This window comes from Salmo salar, chromosome ssa13, assembly GCF_905237065.1.
Source record: "Salmo salar chromosome ssa13, Ssal_v3.1, whole genome shotgun sequence".
Taxonomy (NCBI): Eukaryota; Metazoa; Chordata; class Actinopteri; order Salmoniformes; family Salmonidae; genus Salmo; species Salmo salar.
In genome coordinates this window covers 74,029,872-74,046,275 of record NC_059454.1, presented here as the reverse complement: position 1 = coordinate 74,046,275, position 16,404 = coordinate 74,029,872, and the positions used below count along the sequence as shown (strand labels likewise).

Here is a 16,404-nt window from a genome sequence, read left to right as displayed (position 1 = left end):
ATGGAAGTATCAAGAAGAGTGGGAGATCCTCATTTGCATTTCCTTGATTCCTCGCATCCTCTCTTACAGCCTCCCCAATCCATTAAATGTGAAAATCAGTGGAGGGACCTCTGACCTTCTCATCAAGTGGGCTTTGAGGAGGCGGCAAGGGGAGGACGATAGAAATCAAGGAAATGCACCTGATTCTGTCAATGTTCTTCTCCTTGGCAAATTTTAAATGTTTATAAATAGGAATCAAATGCATACTTCACATTTATACAGATTTAATTTAGGCATAGTCCTCAATCATATACAATGAATTATTGTGCAACAAATTTAGCAATGCACCAGTTGAGCAAAAGAAAGAGAAAACTACTTCCTGATTCTTCATCTAATTAGTTTGCAAATAAAACAGTCCATCTTAAAATAAAAACAGTATATCATGAGGTAAATTGAATGAGGTTTATTTTTTTTTAAGTATCCGGTTTTGTCATTATCTATATCATTTTGAGACGTTTCCCCACAAGGTGCCACATGTTCTGTCCTTTAAGAAATTGCTCATGCTCTTGTGAACCGGTTTACATTTCCACTAGAATAAGGCGAATTCGATTATGCTGAGCTGCGGGGTCTCCGGTTCATCGCCCGTGACGTGAGAGGGCTTTAAAAAAATGTAACCTTTATTTAACTAGGCAAGTCAGTTATTAGGAACAAATTCTTATTTACATTGACGGCCTACAAATTGAACAGTAATCTGCGCCGCTCGCTCATGTCAACAAGGCAGCATGGTGCGTCATCTAGAAACAATTTTCCATAAAATATATGTTTGAATTTTCAAACTAGTTTTCCCTGGAAATGCAGAAAAAGCGTATTTTGAAAACACAATCCTACTCATTACTCCTCGTGCTTAATTACGTTAATTACGGGCTTTGAACGGGGCACCTGGCACACGCCTAGGAGGCAGCCCGGTTCCAAAACGAATGCAATCAACTTTCACTCTGCACAAAAAGACGGTAGGGCGGGCTGGCCCACAAGTGACGAGAGTGCGAAGTAACACAAGCGTAAACAAAAATTGACCTTCCTCCAGGGAAACGACCCAGTACTTTTATTCAGGAAAATAAACAGAACGCGCCACAGCGCTGGGTTAACAATAAAACCCCAACCAAAAACCTAGTTTTTCTTTGAGCCTTTCCACAAGGGTCTTCCGGTCCCTCTGCAACCGGACAGCTAACCTGTTCACCGGCGTATCAAACAAAATAAAACATAAATCCAACAGGCTTGTCCTTCCTGGTGTCAGGTCTACGGCCAAGTAACGTCCGGTAGGTTCCTGTCCAGTTGGGTTCGATATCCCTCACAGCGTTGGCGGACTGAATGTCAGCTCTTGCTGATCCAGACCAAAAACAGATCTGGCCAAAACCAAGTTACAACAGCCACCACCCAACCTCCAAGCTAATTATATCCAGATGTGTGTAATTAGGCCCTTATCCTTCCAGGCCACCCTATCTTGTGGCCAGCAGAAGTAGCCAACGTCAGGAATATACCGGCCTTCACACACCCACTAACCATTTCTAATTATTCCTAATTTTCTATAATAAAAATAAATAAATCGTTTCCATATGTAATCTCATACTTACAACATCAGAAAACTATAATCCATTTCACAATTCAAAATATATAAAATTAACCTGAAAAATTACTCAATGTCACACTCTTGTGGCGAAGGAATATAATACACCACGTTTTCCTACACTAACAAAACCAGGCTAAATACGCTGGCTGGTGTTCATGAGTTTATAAAATATATACTTTATTCATTTGTAAAACTGAAATTCGGCAAATAACATAAAAAGTTGCTTATTTGACTCCAAACCAACAACATAAATAATAATAACATAAATTGCTAATGTACGATGTAAAAGGTGGATTTTATGATGTAATGTCAACTTTATGCATTTCTATCCCGGGACCATTACATTTTTTATAAATCTGCTGTGAATTACCTAGAATCCCATTCCTTTATCAGTGAGTGTATTAGACAATGTAAACACATTCATCTACCAGGAGGTGGCATAATACCCACTTTATGCAGGAATTTAACTTGATTATACCATTACATATGCATATTTGTATGCATCTTCAGTACAATTAATATATAAGATTCACCCATGTTTTTAAGAAATAATTTTCAAGCATCAACAACCCCTGCATCAAAATCAACTAGTCTAATAGGTGCTGCCTGACGAGGAGGGGAGTGGAAATTAGGGAGGGTACATTTTAGCCGTGTTAAGGTGAGGAGTCAACAGTAGAGTGAGGTCAACCAAACAGAAAGGTGCCAAGTCAATACCAATTCCCAATAGCATTGAATAGCTTCCTTTCCTTACTGATCATCACTGACCTGAAAGGACTTGGTTGAAGCGATACTGGCAACACCTATCCAGTATTTATACCCATCAGTGAACATTAAGAAAATTAGCCCAGGAGAAGTTCTCTCTGGTCATCAGGAGGACTCTGCCCTTCTCCACACTTGTCAACGAGGGCAACCAGCTGTCTGAGCTCAGGGCCCATGGCCAAACTGTTGATAGTGGGACCTTCCATTGGGCCCTGTCCTTTCCTCACAGGTGACGGCCATTCCAGAATCTGCAATTCCCCAAACAGCTCATTATTACAGTCAAATGACATGGAAAACATGTATCGTTTCAGTGACAAAGGATGACTTTAGACTGACGGTCCTTGCTATGTGGGATCCATGTGACATCTTTAGATGGTGACCACCATTCCCATTCATTTAGGATTGAGACATATAGCTGGATATACACAGCAGATAGCTATGACATAGATTCATCTCAACAGTAGACCACTTTTAAGGTCTGAAAACCCCTGACAAAATTAGGTTTTGGAGTAAACTATCACTTTAATAAAAAGTTTCACTAATAAGTACCTCTGTGGCAGGAATTGCTTAACCACTCCTGGAGTCCACATAAAACATGAAACATGACATAATACAGAACATTAATAGACAAGAACAGAACTACATAAATAAATACAAAATTACAAAAGGCACACGTAGCCTACATAGCAATACATACACACAAACTATCTAGGTAAAATAGGGGAGAGGCGTTGTGCCGTGAGGTGTTGCTTTATCTGTTTTTTTATACCAGGTTTGCTGTTCACTTGAGCAATAATAGCTCTATATAGTATAATACTGTATGCTTTCTTGTATTTGTTCTGGATTGGGGGACTGTGAATTGACCCCTGGTGCCATGTCTGGCGGGGAAAATATGTGTGTCAGAGCTGTGTGTAATTGACAATGCCCACAATTTGTGATTTTCAACACATTGTTTCTTATAAAAAGAAGAAGTGATGCAGTCAGTCTCTCCTCAACTCTTAACCAAGAGAGACTGAAATGCATAGTATTTATATTAGCCTTCTGATTACAATGAAGAGCAAGACGTGCCGCTCTGTTCTGGGCCAGCTGCAGCTTAACTAGGTCTTTCCTTGCAGCACTTGACCACACAACTGGACAATAATCATGATAAGTCAAAACTAAAGCCTGCAGGACTAGCTGTTTGGAGTTTGGTGTCAAAAAAGCAGAGCGTCTCTTTATTACGGACAGACTGCTCCCCATCTTTACAACCATTGAATCTATATGGTTTGACCATGACAGTTTACAATCTAAGGTAACGGCAAGTAATTTAGTCTCCTCAACTCGTTCAACAGCCACACCATTCATTACCAGATTCAGCTGAGGTCTAGAACTTAGAGAATGATTTGTACTAAATACAATGGTCTTAGTTTTAGAGATGTTCAGGACCAGTTAATTACTGGCCACCCATTCCAAAACAGACTGCAACTCTTTGTTAAGGGTTTCAGTGACTTCATTAGCTGTGGTTGCTGATGCGTATATGGTTGACTCATCAGCATACATGGACACACATGCTTTGTTTAATGCCAGTGGCAGGTCATTGGTAAAAATAGAAAAGAGTTGAGGGCCTAGAGAGTTCCCTTGCGGTATACCACACTTTACATGTTTGACATTAGAGAATTTTCCATTAAAAAAAAACTTTCAGTTCTATTAGATAGATAGCTCCAAATCCACGATATGGCAGAGGTTGAAAAGCCATAACACAAGTTTTTTCAACAACAGGTTATGGTCAATAATATCAAAGGCTGCACTGAAATATAACAGTACAGCTCCTACAATCTTCTTATTATCAATTTCTTTCAACCAATCATCAGTTAATTGTGTAAGTGCAGTACATGTTGAGTGCCCTTCTCTATAAGCATGCTGAAAGTCTGTTGTTAATTTGTTTACAGAGAAATAGCATTGTATTTGGTCAAACAATTTTTTCCAACAGTTTGCTATGAGCTGGCAGCAAGCTTATAGGTCTGCTGTTAGAACCAGTAAAGGCCGCTTTACCACTCTTGGGTAGTGGAATTACTTTGGCTTCCCTCAAGGCCTGAGGACAAAGACTTTCTTCTAGGCATATTAAAGATATGACCAACAACGAGCGATCTAGAGAGCCACAAACCCGGGTAAATCCACAGTCCCAGCCACAATGGCTAACCTCGTCGCGGGCTGTGTTCAAGCCCTCAAGAAACCCCCCTAGCTTGATAGGCAGCTAGATAGCAACTGGGCTAGCTGCTATGCCAAATAGCTCCTCAGACCCTGCCTTAGTTGGCAGGATCACTGGACAGATAGTAGCAGTCCCAGCAACAGATGAGGGTCTTGATTTTCGTGTTTTGTGTCTCACAATTTAAAAGGAGTCAACGATCTTGAGAGTGAACCCTTTAATTGTTTCATCATGTCTGTTTGATGGGTTCGATCACTGCCATTTACACAGTATGATGTGGTCTTGACGGAAACAGTTACATGATGTGACATGCAGTCATGTGCTGTGACATGTTGCCATGTTGTTGTGACATGTTGATGTGGTGTTGTGACATGCTGTGCCCTGTTATGACATATGGGCAGGTGTTGAGGGACAGGTAGGGGATGTCTGTGCTGGACCACTGCAGTTCCGCCAGGATCACAGCACACCTCCTCCTTATAATTATTGGTGCGTTGGGCTCGCGTGCCAATCCAGCTAAACCGGTAGATAGAGCCCTGCCCTAAGAGGGAGAGAGCGATATAAAAGAGGTGGACAGAAAGGTAGGAGAAAATGGAAATGAGGGATGTGGAGGGGAGAGGGAGGGGCATAACGCGAATGTCTAGCATCCGAAAGGTTACAAGTAAGAATCTCATGGACAACTGACATTTCAGCTAATTAGAAACTTCTCAACTACAGTACTTGCTACTTTGCTACCAAACTAAGCAAAAAAAGAAACATCCTCTCACTGTCAACTGCGTATATTTTCAGCAAACTTAACATGTAAATATTTGTATGAACATAACAAGATTCAACAAATGAGACATAAACTGAACAAGTTCCACAGACATGTGACTAACAGAAATAGAATAATGTGTCCCTGAACAAAGGGGGGTCAAAATCAAAAGTAAGTCAGTATCTGGTGTGGCCACCAGCTGCATTAAGTACTGCAGTGCATCTCCTCCTCATGGACTGCATCAGATTTGCCAGTTCTGGCTGTGAGATGTTACCCCACTCTTCCACCAAGTCACCTGCAAGTTCCAGGACATTTCTGTCGGGAATGGCCCTATCCCTCACCCTCCGATCAAACAGGTCCCAGACGTGCTCAATGGGATTGAGATCCGGGCTCTTCGCTGGCCATGGCAGGCCACTAACATTCCTGTCTTGCAGGAAATCATGCACAGAATGAGCAGTATGGCTGGTGGCATTGTCATGCAAGAGAGTCAAGTCAGGATGAGCCTGCAGGAAGGGTACCACATGTGGGAGGAGGATGTCTTCCCTGTAACGCACAGCATTGAGATTGCCTGCAACAAGCTCAGTCCGATGATGCTGTGACACACCGCCCCAGACCATGACGGACCCTCCACCTCCAAATCGATCCCGCTCCAGAGTACAGGCCTCGGAGTAATGCTAATTCCTTTGACGATAAACGCAAATCCGACCATCACCCCTGGTGAGACAAAACCGCGACTCATCATTGAAGAGCACTTTTTACCAGTCCTGTCTGGCCTGCGACGTTGTTGCCAGTGATGTCTGGTGAGGACCTGCCTTACAACAGGCCTACAAGCCCTCAGTCCAGCCTCTCAGCCTATTGCGGACAGTCTGAGCACTGATGGAGGGATTGTGCGTTCCTGGTGTAACTCGGGCAGTTGTTGTTGCCATCCTGTACTTGTCCCGCAGGTGTGATGTTTGGATGTAGCGATCCTGTGCAGGTGTTGTTACACGTGGGCTGCCACTGCGAGAACGATCAGCTGTCCGTCCTGTCTCCCTGTAGCGCTGTCTTAGGCGTCTCACAGTACGGACATTGCAATTTATTGCCCTGGCCACATCTGCAGTCCTCATGCCTCCTTGCAGCATGCCTAAGGCACGTTCACGCAGATGAGCAGGGACCCTGGGCATCTTTCTTTTGGTGTTTTTGAGAGTCAGTAGAAAGGCCTCTTCAGTGTCCTAAGTTTTCATAACTGTGACCTTAATTGCTTACCGTTTGTAAGCTGTTAGTGTCTTAACGACCGTTCCACAGGTACATGTTCATTAATTGTTTATGGTTCATTGAACAAGCATGGGAAACAGTGTTTAAACCCTTTACAATGAAGATCTGTGAAGTTATTTGGATTTTTACAAATTATCTTTGACAGACAGGGTCCTGAAAAAGGGATGTTTCTTTTATTACTGAGTTTACTTAGCATGTTAGATAACTCCAGCCCAGCCAGCCAGCCAATTTACATACATAATAATAGAAAATGCTCTGATCAACTGATTTTTACGGAAATAGAAACAGTGATCATTGTAGTCTCTCTATATCGGTGTACCCTCAAAGCTCAGAGCTATGTCCAGCAGTTGGGAGCCCAAGTTTTGAAGCTCTCCCCCAGACAGGTACTCAGCTAGCTCCCTGTTGGTAGCCTACTGCACACCCTGCGCTCATGGATGTCATGTCTGTGGATGGCATGCTTCCCTCTGTGCCTTGCTTCGTTGTATACCACCACAAGGGATCCGCAGGGAAGGTGCACAGCCACCCTGACCTCCCTGTGAACCAGTTTTGTCTGTCCCTACTCCAGGGACATTGTGAGAGTGGTGTCTGAGAGCAGCTTGACCCTTACTAAAAAAAGATTGCAGTATAACTGCAGTATACTGCAAATACTGTGTCCCAATTATAATTTTTTTTACTGCAGTAATTTTGCAGTGCAGTATTCTGCAATTACTGCGCCCAAAATACCACAGTCGACTGCAGTTACTGCAGTTTCAAAACTGCAAAAAAAATGTAAGGGGACGGTGACCAGACGCTAACCCCATGGACAGCTGTCATCCAGGTGGGGGTTGATGGCAGACACGCTGGGGGTGGTAATTGTCGTGACTTTACTTTTATTAATCTGATGACTTACTTATCTAATCAACTAACTATGTTTAATTGTTACCCGATTTAAATTAATAATCTAACAATTAACTCATTAGGATTTGGGGCACCACGAGAGCGGTTCTTTAGAGTTACCATCTCCCAAATTAAACTCTAAAGGTCTTTACCTATCACATCCATAAACAGTCAACTTATTCATCATAATAAATTCATAAAAAAATCCTACAATGTGATTTTCTGGATTTTATTTTCTCATTTTGTCTGTCATAGTTGACGTGTACCTATGATGAAAATTACAGGCCTCTCTCATCTTTTTAAGTGGGAGAACTTGCACAATTGGTGGCTGACTAAATACTTTTTTGCCCCACTGTATGTTCCAATGGCACGTTGTGTTAGCTAATCAAAGTTTATAATTTTAAAAGGCTAATTGATCATTAAAAAACCCTTTTGCAATTATGTTAGCACAGATAAACTGTTGTGCTAATTAAAGAAGCAATAAAACTGGCCTTCTTGAGACTAGTTGAGAATCTGGAGCATGAGCATTTGTGGATTCGATTACATGCTCAAAATGGCCAGAAACAAAGACCTTTCTTCGCTCAGCCAAACTGAGCAATCGGGGGAGAAGGGCCTTGGTCAGGGAGGTGACCAAGAACCCGATGATCACTCTGACAGAGCTCTGGAGTTCCTCTGTGGAGATGGTAGAAACTTCCAGAAGGATAACCATCTCTGCAGCACTTCACCAATTAGGCCTTTATGGTAGAGTGTCTAGACGGAAGCCACTCCTCAGTAAAAGGCACATGACAGCCTGCTTGGAGTTTGCCAAAAGGAACCTGAAGGACTCTCAGACCATGAGAAAAAGGATTATCTGGTCAGATGAAACCACGATTGAACTTTTTGGCCTTAATGCCAAGCATCACATCTGGAGGAAACCTGGCACCATCCCTACAGTAAAGGATAGTGGTGGCAGCATCATGCTGTGGGGATGTTTTTTAGCGGCAGGGACTGGAAGAGTAGTCAGGATCGAGGGAAAGATGAACGGAGCAAAGTAGAGAGATCCTTGATGAAAACCTGCACCAGAGCGCTCAGGACCTCAGACTGGGGCGAAGGTTCACCTTCCAACAGGAAAACGACCCTAAGCACACAGCCAAGACAACACAGGAGTGGCTTCGGGACAAGTCCCTGAATGTCCTTGAGTGGCCCAGGCAAAGCCCGGACTTGAACCTGATCAAACATCTCTGGAGACCTGAAAATAGCTGTGCAGCAACGCTCCCCATCCAACCTGACAGAGCTTGGGAGGATCTGCAGAGAAGAATGGTTTGCCAAGCTTGTAGCGTCACACTCAAGAAGACCTGAGGCTGTAATCGCTGCAAAAGGTGCTTCAACAAAGTACTGAGTAAATGGTCTGAATACCTGTAAATGTGATCGTTTTTTCTACTTTGAATACATTTGCAAAAATGTCTAAACTTGTTTTTGCTTTGTCATTGTGGGGTATTGTGTGTAGATCGATGAGGGAAAATAACAATTCAATCGTTCTAAATAAGGCTGTAAGGTAACTTTGTGGAAAAGTCAAGGGGTCTGAATACTTTCCGAATGCGCTGTATATGTACAAATTACCTCGACTAACCTGTACCCTTGCACATTGACTCGGTACTGGTACCCCCTGTATATAGCCTCATTGTTTTGTGTAACTTTACTAAATAAACTAAAGTAAAATATATATTTTTTAATATTTTCTTAACTGCATTGTTGGTTAAGGGCTTGTAAGCATTTCACGGTAAGGTCTACTACACCTGTTGTATTTGGCGCATGTGACAAATTAAATTACATTTGTAAACTGACTGATATCTCATTGAACAACATGTATAAGACCTAAGCATGTGTTGCCCTCAGACCTTATTTTTGTCATTCATCCCAAAACCCCATTATTTTCCCCCATAGGAATGGATGAAAAAACCAGAGGTAACTAATTTCAGTTTTTTAGGACTACAAGCTGGCGAGCTCTATAGGGCGGGGGGGTCGTCACTAGTTAACACAGCCACAGTCATGAACCCTGCCTATTTCTAAAATGTTTCTTCTTAAAATTCAATGTTTAACCCAAACTTAACCACACTGCTAACCTTCTGCCTAACCTGAAGCTTAATGAAAACAAAAATTAGCTTTTTGGTCTTCATTTAAGTTAAGATAGACAATTTTGACTTTGTGGCTGTGCTAACTAGTGACAACCCTATTGGGGGGCTGGCTATAACATTACAGGAAAATAAATATTACAAGAATGATTTATTGAAAAACAAACCTTAACTGTTCACTATTATTCTCAGAAAATGTAGGGCCAAATAAGGACCATGTCGGGCATTGTAAAACTAAAGCATTTAACAGGAATGGATATCATGCAAAATATTTCCATGAAATAAAGTTTTAAACCATGCTTGTCATCTTTCAGCACATACCTAACAAACTACAGTATTGAATTCAAATGAGTAAAACAACATGTGATTCTGTTTTGAATTAACCAATCCACTTTATGATCTCAGATTCTGTTTCAAATCACCAATTTCCTTATGTTTCAGTGTGTAAAAAAAGTATTATTTAACATATACAATTACATCCATTCTTGCAAATATGTTACCGTGGTCTAGAATGAAAACTCACTCAAAACGCCATTCAGTACTTTGTATACAGAGCCTGTGCCTAGCATGGCAGTAATGGTAAGTCCAAAACAGAGTCCTTTTATAGAATCCTGGTTAAATGAAATGTGATCTTCAAAGTGACATCTTTCCCAACATTATGCACCAATCCTTATTCAATTCCTTCTTGCTTGTCTTTAATTGCAACCTGAAACAAAGTTGAGAGATATGAATGTAGTAGTTACACATTCTGCTGATTAAGTAGGTCCTTACTCACCAATTTGTATTATTATTAGTTTTCAAAAATACATTTCCATTTTAGTCATTTAGCAGATGCTCTTATCGAGAGCAACTTAAAGTAGTGAGTGCATACATTTTCATACTAGTCCCCCATGGGAAACCAACTCACAACCCTGGCATTGCAAGTGCCATGCTCTACGAAGTGAGCCACACACAACTTTTTAACCCAAATAGTATTGCAGATGAGTGTTTCAGGTAAATTACTAAGCAAAGGTTGTTGGAAATGTAGTTAGCGCGTACATCACAGGACAGGCTCGAGGTAATGGCAGGAGCGGAATTGGTGGAATGGTATCAAATAATCAAAACACATGGTTTCTATGTGTTTGATGCCATTCCATTCGCACCGTTCCAGCCATTATAATGAGCAGTCCTCCCCTCTGCAACTTCCACCGGCGTACATACATTTTTGGCAAAGAATAATATTTTCCACAACCAGTTCTAGTATAGAGGACAATCCATATAATATTATATATTGACAGTTCACTACAGTAGAACTGTTCCACGAAATGTACTGATTAAGAGATGTGATAATGACGGTATCTCATGTACTCACCCTGAATCTCTCCTCCAACAAGGACAGCTCGCTGATGAGGTCAGTGATGGCATTAGTGAAAGCCTCCTGAGGACTATAGTCTGGTGTGGTCTGAACACGGATCACAATCTTGTGCTCCAGAGGATGAGGGACCTTGTAGCCAGCAAATAGCACTTGGGGGTCTTTCAGAAGTTGTCTGCAAATACAATACATTTTAGTTATGATTGAGGAGCTTCGCAGTTATCATTGATTACACAAAAATCACAATAAATTCAAGAATTGCACTCACTGTCTGATGATGTTACCAAGCGTGTGATCCTCTTTGTTCAACGTGAAGAGGCAGGCGTTAGGGACTTTTGTGTCCTTGATGATTGTGATTCTAAAAACATTTTTTGTAAGAGTATTTCACTTTCAGATTCATATTCAGTGGTAATGGCAGACCAATCATTGTGGCGTGTAAGTTAGCTAGCTAGTTTATGCTGAATTGAGCTAACATATAGTAGGCAACAAAGCCATAACTATATAACTCTGGTAGCCAGTAGACGCGAATTTGCTAGCTGATAATGCCTGACAGGACTTCCCTAGCTGATACTCTTTAGCCACTGGCAAGGCACAAACATAGCATACTAGCTAACTGTCAGGCTATCAAATACGATATGTTGTAGCATGCTACCTATCTAGCTACTTCCTGAAACAGAATCTGGGATTCTCTTCTGAGAATCGCCATATTCAACGTCTCCTGTAAACCCAGATTATGGTTCAAATACCTGCTTACCTGGCAGTTAACTATGATCGCTAGCGAACCTAAACCAGAATAACAATAGCTAAATGAGCTAATCCTAGCTAGCTGAACGTTCTTGGAGGGAAACGTCAGCAAGGGATCAAGTAATATGTTACAGTAGCTATATGTATAAAACGTACTTCTTTTCCCCTTCAAACAACAGAAATGACTCGAATGCCGGTGGCGCGTTCATATTTGAACAGTTAGTTATCTACGTAGTTGCATATAAGAATGCAGAAACAGCAAACACACACCACAGTTCTTGAATGAGGGACTCAATAGCTGGTGGGACCAACTTCCGGTAGTGTTTATTATAAAGGGATTTCAAAATAAAGGTCTTCATACAAGATCTGTGCGTCTTGATGAGTGAAATCATAGAAATTATAGAGCCCTTATCAATGACGGTCTGGACACCAACCTGTACCTCAAAAAGAGAATCAGAAGACGACTAAGGGATGCTTCAGAGTCTGAATTGAGAAGTGCATGGGACGATGAAGGAGAAGAACCTGAAAGAGATGAATAGGGAGGACAAAGGGAGGATAGGCACGGAGGTAAGGGCACTAATCCAAATGATGAAGAGAAACTGCAGCGAAGGTGATCTTGAGGCAGTAAACCTGGACAGCTGGCTGAATTACCTCAAAAAGTTGAAAGTGGCCTTCAAGAAATGCACTGGAGAGATGGTCAAAATGATAGAGAGCATAGCAGAAATGCAGGCCACCATAGCTGACTGCAGAGTTCTCAAACCTGAGAAAAATAACTCTGTCCAGAGCTTTGTAAGTTACTCCTACTTATTGAGTGTAGTCACATCTGCAATGTGTTATGAAGTAGTTAATACAGTATATCTAGAGATTGTCTATAACATAGCACTGTCCTGATAGTTTGTTTGTTGTTTCTGGTCCTACAGAGCCCAGGGAAGGTCTCTGTGTCCTGTGTCTGGCATGACTGACCTCTCACCTCTTGTGACTTCAGCACCGCAGACCCTGGATGAAGCCCTATGGCCCTGCCCTCTGCTGTGGCCCCTCCCTCCCCAGAGGATGTCCCAAGGCCTTTGACTCCTCCCAGCCCTGTCCATGTCATTGTTGCTCTGCCTGCTGTGGAGTACTTCTTATACCACCGCAGCCCTTACCTGGACCCCATCACCAACCTGAGCGAGAACGGTAGGAAGCTGCTCCAGGAAATGGCGCAGGACATAGCAGGAGTGGCCCAACAGGTAGGTTTTGGGAAGGGGTTGTCATTCCCTCCTACTATAGCTGTAAATTACCCGCAGGGTTGGGTAGGTTACTTTCTAAATGTAATCCGTTACAGTTACTAGTTACCTGTCCAAAATTGTATTGTTTTGAATTTTAGAATTTTTATTTCACCTTTATTGAACCAAGTTCTCATTTGCAACTGCGACCTGGCCAAGATAAAGCAAAGCAGTTCGACACATACAACAACACAGAGTTACACATGGAATAAACAAACATACAATCAATAATACAGTAGAAAATCTATATACAGCATGTGCAAATGAGGTAGGATAAGAGAGGCAAGGCAATAGGTAGGCCATGGTGGCAAAGTAATTACAATATAGCAATTAAACACTGGAATGGTAGGATGTGCAGAAGATGAATGTGTAAGTTGAGATACTGGGGTGCAAAGGAGCAAGATAAATAAATACAGTATGGGGATGAGGAAGATTGGATGGGCTATTTACAGATGAGCTATGTACAGGTGCAGTGATCTGTGAGCTGCTCTGACAGCTGGTGCTTAAATCTAGTGAGGGAGGTAAGAGCCTCCAGCTTCAGAGATTTTTGCAGTTCATTCCAGTCATTGGCAGCAGAGAACTGGAAGGAGAGGCGGCCAAAGGAAGAATTGGCTTTGGGGGTGACCAGTGACATATACCTGCTGGAGCGCGTGCTACGGGTGGGTGCTGCTATGGTGACCAGTGAGCTGAGATAAGGCAGGGCTTTACCTAGCAGAGACTTGTAGATGACCTGGAGCCAGTGGGTTTGGCGACGAGTATGAAGCGAGGGCCAGCCAACGAGATCATACAGGTCGCAGTGGTGGGTAGTATATGGGGCTTTGGTGACAAAACGGATGGCACTGTGATAGACTGCATCCAATTTGTTGAGTAGAGTGTTGGAGGCTATTTTGTAAATGACATGGCCGAAGTCGAGGATCGGTAGGATGGTCAGTTTTACGAGGGTATGTTTGGCAGCATGAGTGAAGGATCCTTTGTTGAGAAATAGGAAGACGATTCTAGATTTAATTTTGGATTGGAGATGTTTAATGTGAGTCTGGAAGGAGAGTTTACAGTCTAACCAGACACCTAGATATTTGTAATCAGTAACGTAACTTTTGGATTACCCAAACTCAGTAACGTAATTTGATTACATCCAGTTACTTTTAGATTACTTTCCCCTTAAGAGGCATTAGAAGAAGCCAAAAATGTATGTTAGTAATTGAACGACATCTGTTGCAGGATAAATCGGTGTTAAAGTTTACATAGCTGGCCATATATGGATGTTACATTTTACTTTATGGGTTGGTTATGTAGGCTTCTTATAACCCATCGCTTTCTACTACATATAATAAATAATACGATTAAATTATATCTTTACATTAAAAACCGAACTCTATCAGAATTCCAGTCATTCCAATAAATGTTATATCCCTTGATCTTCAAGAGTAGGACTTGGAAATATGGAAGTATAGATTAGCCACATTGTTTTACCTGAACATAACCCCAAAACCCCATTCTGACTATGTCCCAGTCCCTGCCGCTGAAAAACATAAATTTTCACCCTATCATTTGGACTGAGTGCACTGAGCACCTTGGACTCTTTGTCATAGTACCTTTTCTGTTCACTCCTTTTTCTCAGTTTGTTAAGAATGACCTTGTCATCCTTCTCTGTTTCTAGGAGTACTGGCAACCTAGTTTTGAGTTTCCTGTTGAACAACAGCTCTGCAGGAGACACCATGTTTTAGTGGAGTAGCCCTGTAGTTTAACAAAGCTAGATACGGATCTGTCTTTGAGTCGAGAACTTTCTTAAGCAGTAGTTTCACTGTTTCGTAACCGTTTTCGACAAACCCATTAGACTGTGGGTACAGTGGGCTGGATGTAACATGCTTGAACCCCTCCAGTTTAGCAAAATCACTGAAAGCTGAACTGTGAGGCGTTGTCTGTACAGACTACCTCTGCGACCCTATGACGAGCAAAGAATGACTCAATGTGAGTTATCACCTGACTATCAGTAGTGTCCTTCAGCAAAGCCATCTCTGGGTAATGAGAGTAATAGTCTATCAGTAGAACATAGTTTTTGCCCTCAAGAGAAAAGACATCTATTCCTACTTTGCCCCATGATCTCAATACCTCTTTTTCCTCAACCCACATTGGCTCTTTGCTCTGTTTCGACCTGTATTTCTGGCATGTTTCACAGGCTCTGACTATCTGCTCTATATCAGCATTCATCTTGGGCCAGAATAACACTACTTTTGCACATCGTTTTGACTTTTCCATCCCTATTTTGATCAGCATGTTTTTCTATAACACACTTGGTATCATAATTCTTGAACCCTTCAACAGAATTCCATTAAGGCCAGATAGCTCATACCTGTATTGACCATAAGGGTATGGTATCACTTGTGCAGCATGTTATGGCTTGAATCACCTTTTGCAAACACTCATCTTCTGCAGTAGCACGTGAAATAACTGTCCACATTTCATCTGAGACTGGGCAACTCTTTCTGATAAGGTTTACATGTATGGCCTCATCCTGCTCTTATATCTGGTTTGGTTCTAAGCTGTGAAAAGCTCTGGACAATGTGTCTGCCACTAACAATTCTTTCCCTGGCCTGTACTCGAGTTGCAAGTCATATTTCTGAAGTTTTAGAAACCGTCTCTGTACCTTTGAACATTCTTTGCAAAAGTAACCAAAGGTTTAGGATCTGTTTCGGCCCATACTGTGTTAGCCATAGATAAACACATGGAATTTCTGACATGCATATGACAGTGCCAATGTCTCTTTCTCAATCTGAGCATTGTTACACTCAGAAATTGTCAGAGCCCTGGAGGCATATGCAACTGGGCGCTATCTAGTGCCATACTGCTGTAACAACACTGCACCTAAACCTTCTTTTGAAGCATCTGCTGAGATTTTGGTTTTGCGCTTTTCATCATAGAACCTCAGTACTGGAGCATACATGATTAATGCCTTGAGCTCCTCAAACTCTTTCTGGTGTTTACTGTTCCAAAACCACTCTGTAGTTTTACACAGTAAACTTCTCATCTGACTCTTGTGAGTTGCCAGATTAGGTACAAATTTGCCCACATACAGTAGTTAACTATACTTAAGAACCTTTGTACACCCTCTTGATCGGTAGGCGGTGGCATGTTCTTGATGGCTTTCACTTTGCTCTGGTCTATCTGAACACCTTCACATGTTAGTTTTTCACTCAAGAAGGTTATTTCTGTCTTTCTGAATTCACATTTGTCTGCATTTAGCTTTAGCCCGTTAGCTCTGACTAGAGCAAGTGCTGCTTTCAACCTTGTGTTGTGCTCTTCAAGAGTCTGACCCCATATTAGCACATCATCAATGTACACCTTTGTGCCTGGCACACTCTCAAATATCTGTTGGACTGTCCTATGAAAGACTTCTGGTGCTGAAATGAGATCAAACGGAAGCCTTTTAAATGAGATCCTACCAAAAGGAGTATTGAAAGTACAAAGCCTTGTACTCTCCTTGTCTAGACTGATCTGCCAAAACCCT

General features: G+C 41.9%; 1 protein-coding gene across 1 annotated transcript; it reads right to left on the bottom strand.

The window, feature by feature from the left end:
* Positions 1–9,678: 9,678 nt before the first annotated feature.
* LOC106567670 (DNA-directed RNA polymerase II subunit RPB11-a) lies at positions 9,679–11,949 on the bottom strand. The gene is made up of 4 exons (XM_014137227.2): positions 11,794–11,949; positions 11,162–11,251; positions 10,894–11,068; positions 9,679–10,248 (listed from the first exon to the last, which is right to left on the bottom strand). Exons 1-4 carry the CDS (start codon positions 11,844–11,846, stop codon positions 10,213–10,215), a joined length of 354 nt encoding a protein of 117 aa, XP_013992702.1. The 5' UTR covers positions 11,847–11,949; the 3' UTR covers positions 9,679–10,212.
* Between the last annotated feature and the right edge of the window lie 4,455 nt (positions 11,950–16,404).

Coding starts and splice junctions, on each gene's coding strand:
- LOC106567670 (XM_014137227.2), bottom strand. CDS start 11,846: ATGAACGCGCCACCGGCATTCGAGTCATTTCTGTTGTTTGAAGGGGAA. Junction 11,252..11,793: donor TTGTTTGAAGGGGAAAAGAA/GTACGTTTTATA, acceptor AAATGTTTTTAG/AATCACAATCATCAAGGACA. Junction 11,069..11,161: donor CTTGGTAACATCATCAGACA/GTGAGTGCAATT, acceptor TTGTATTTGCAG/ACAACTTCTGAAAGACCCCC.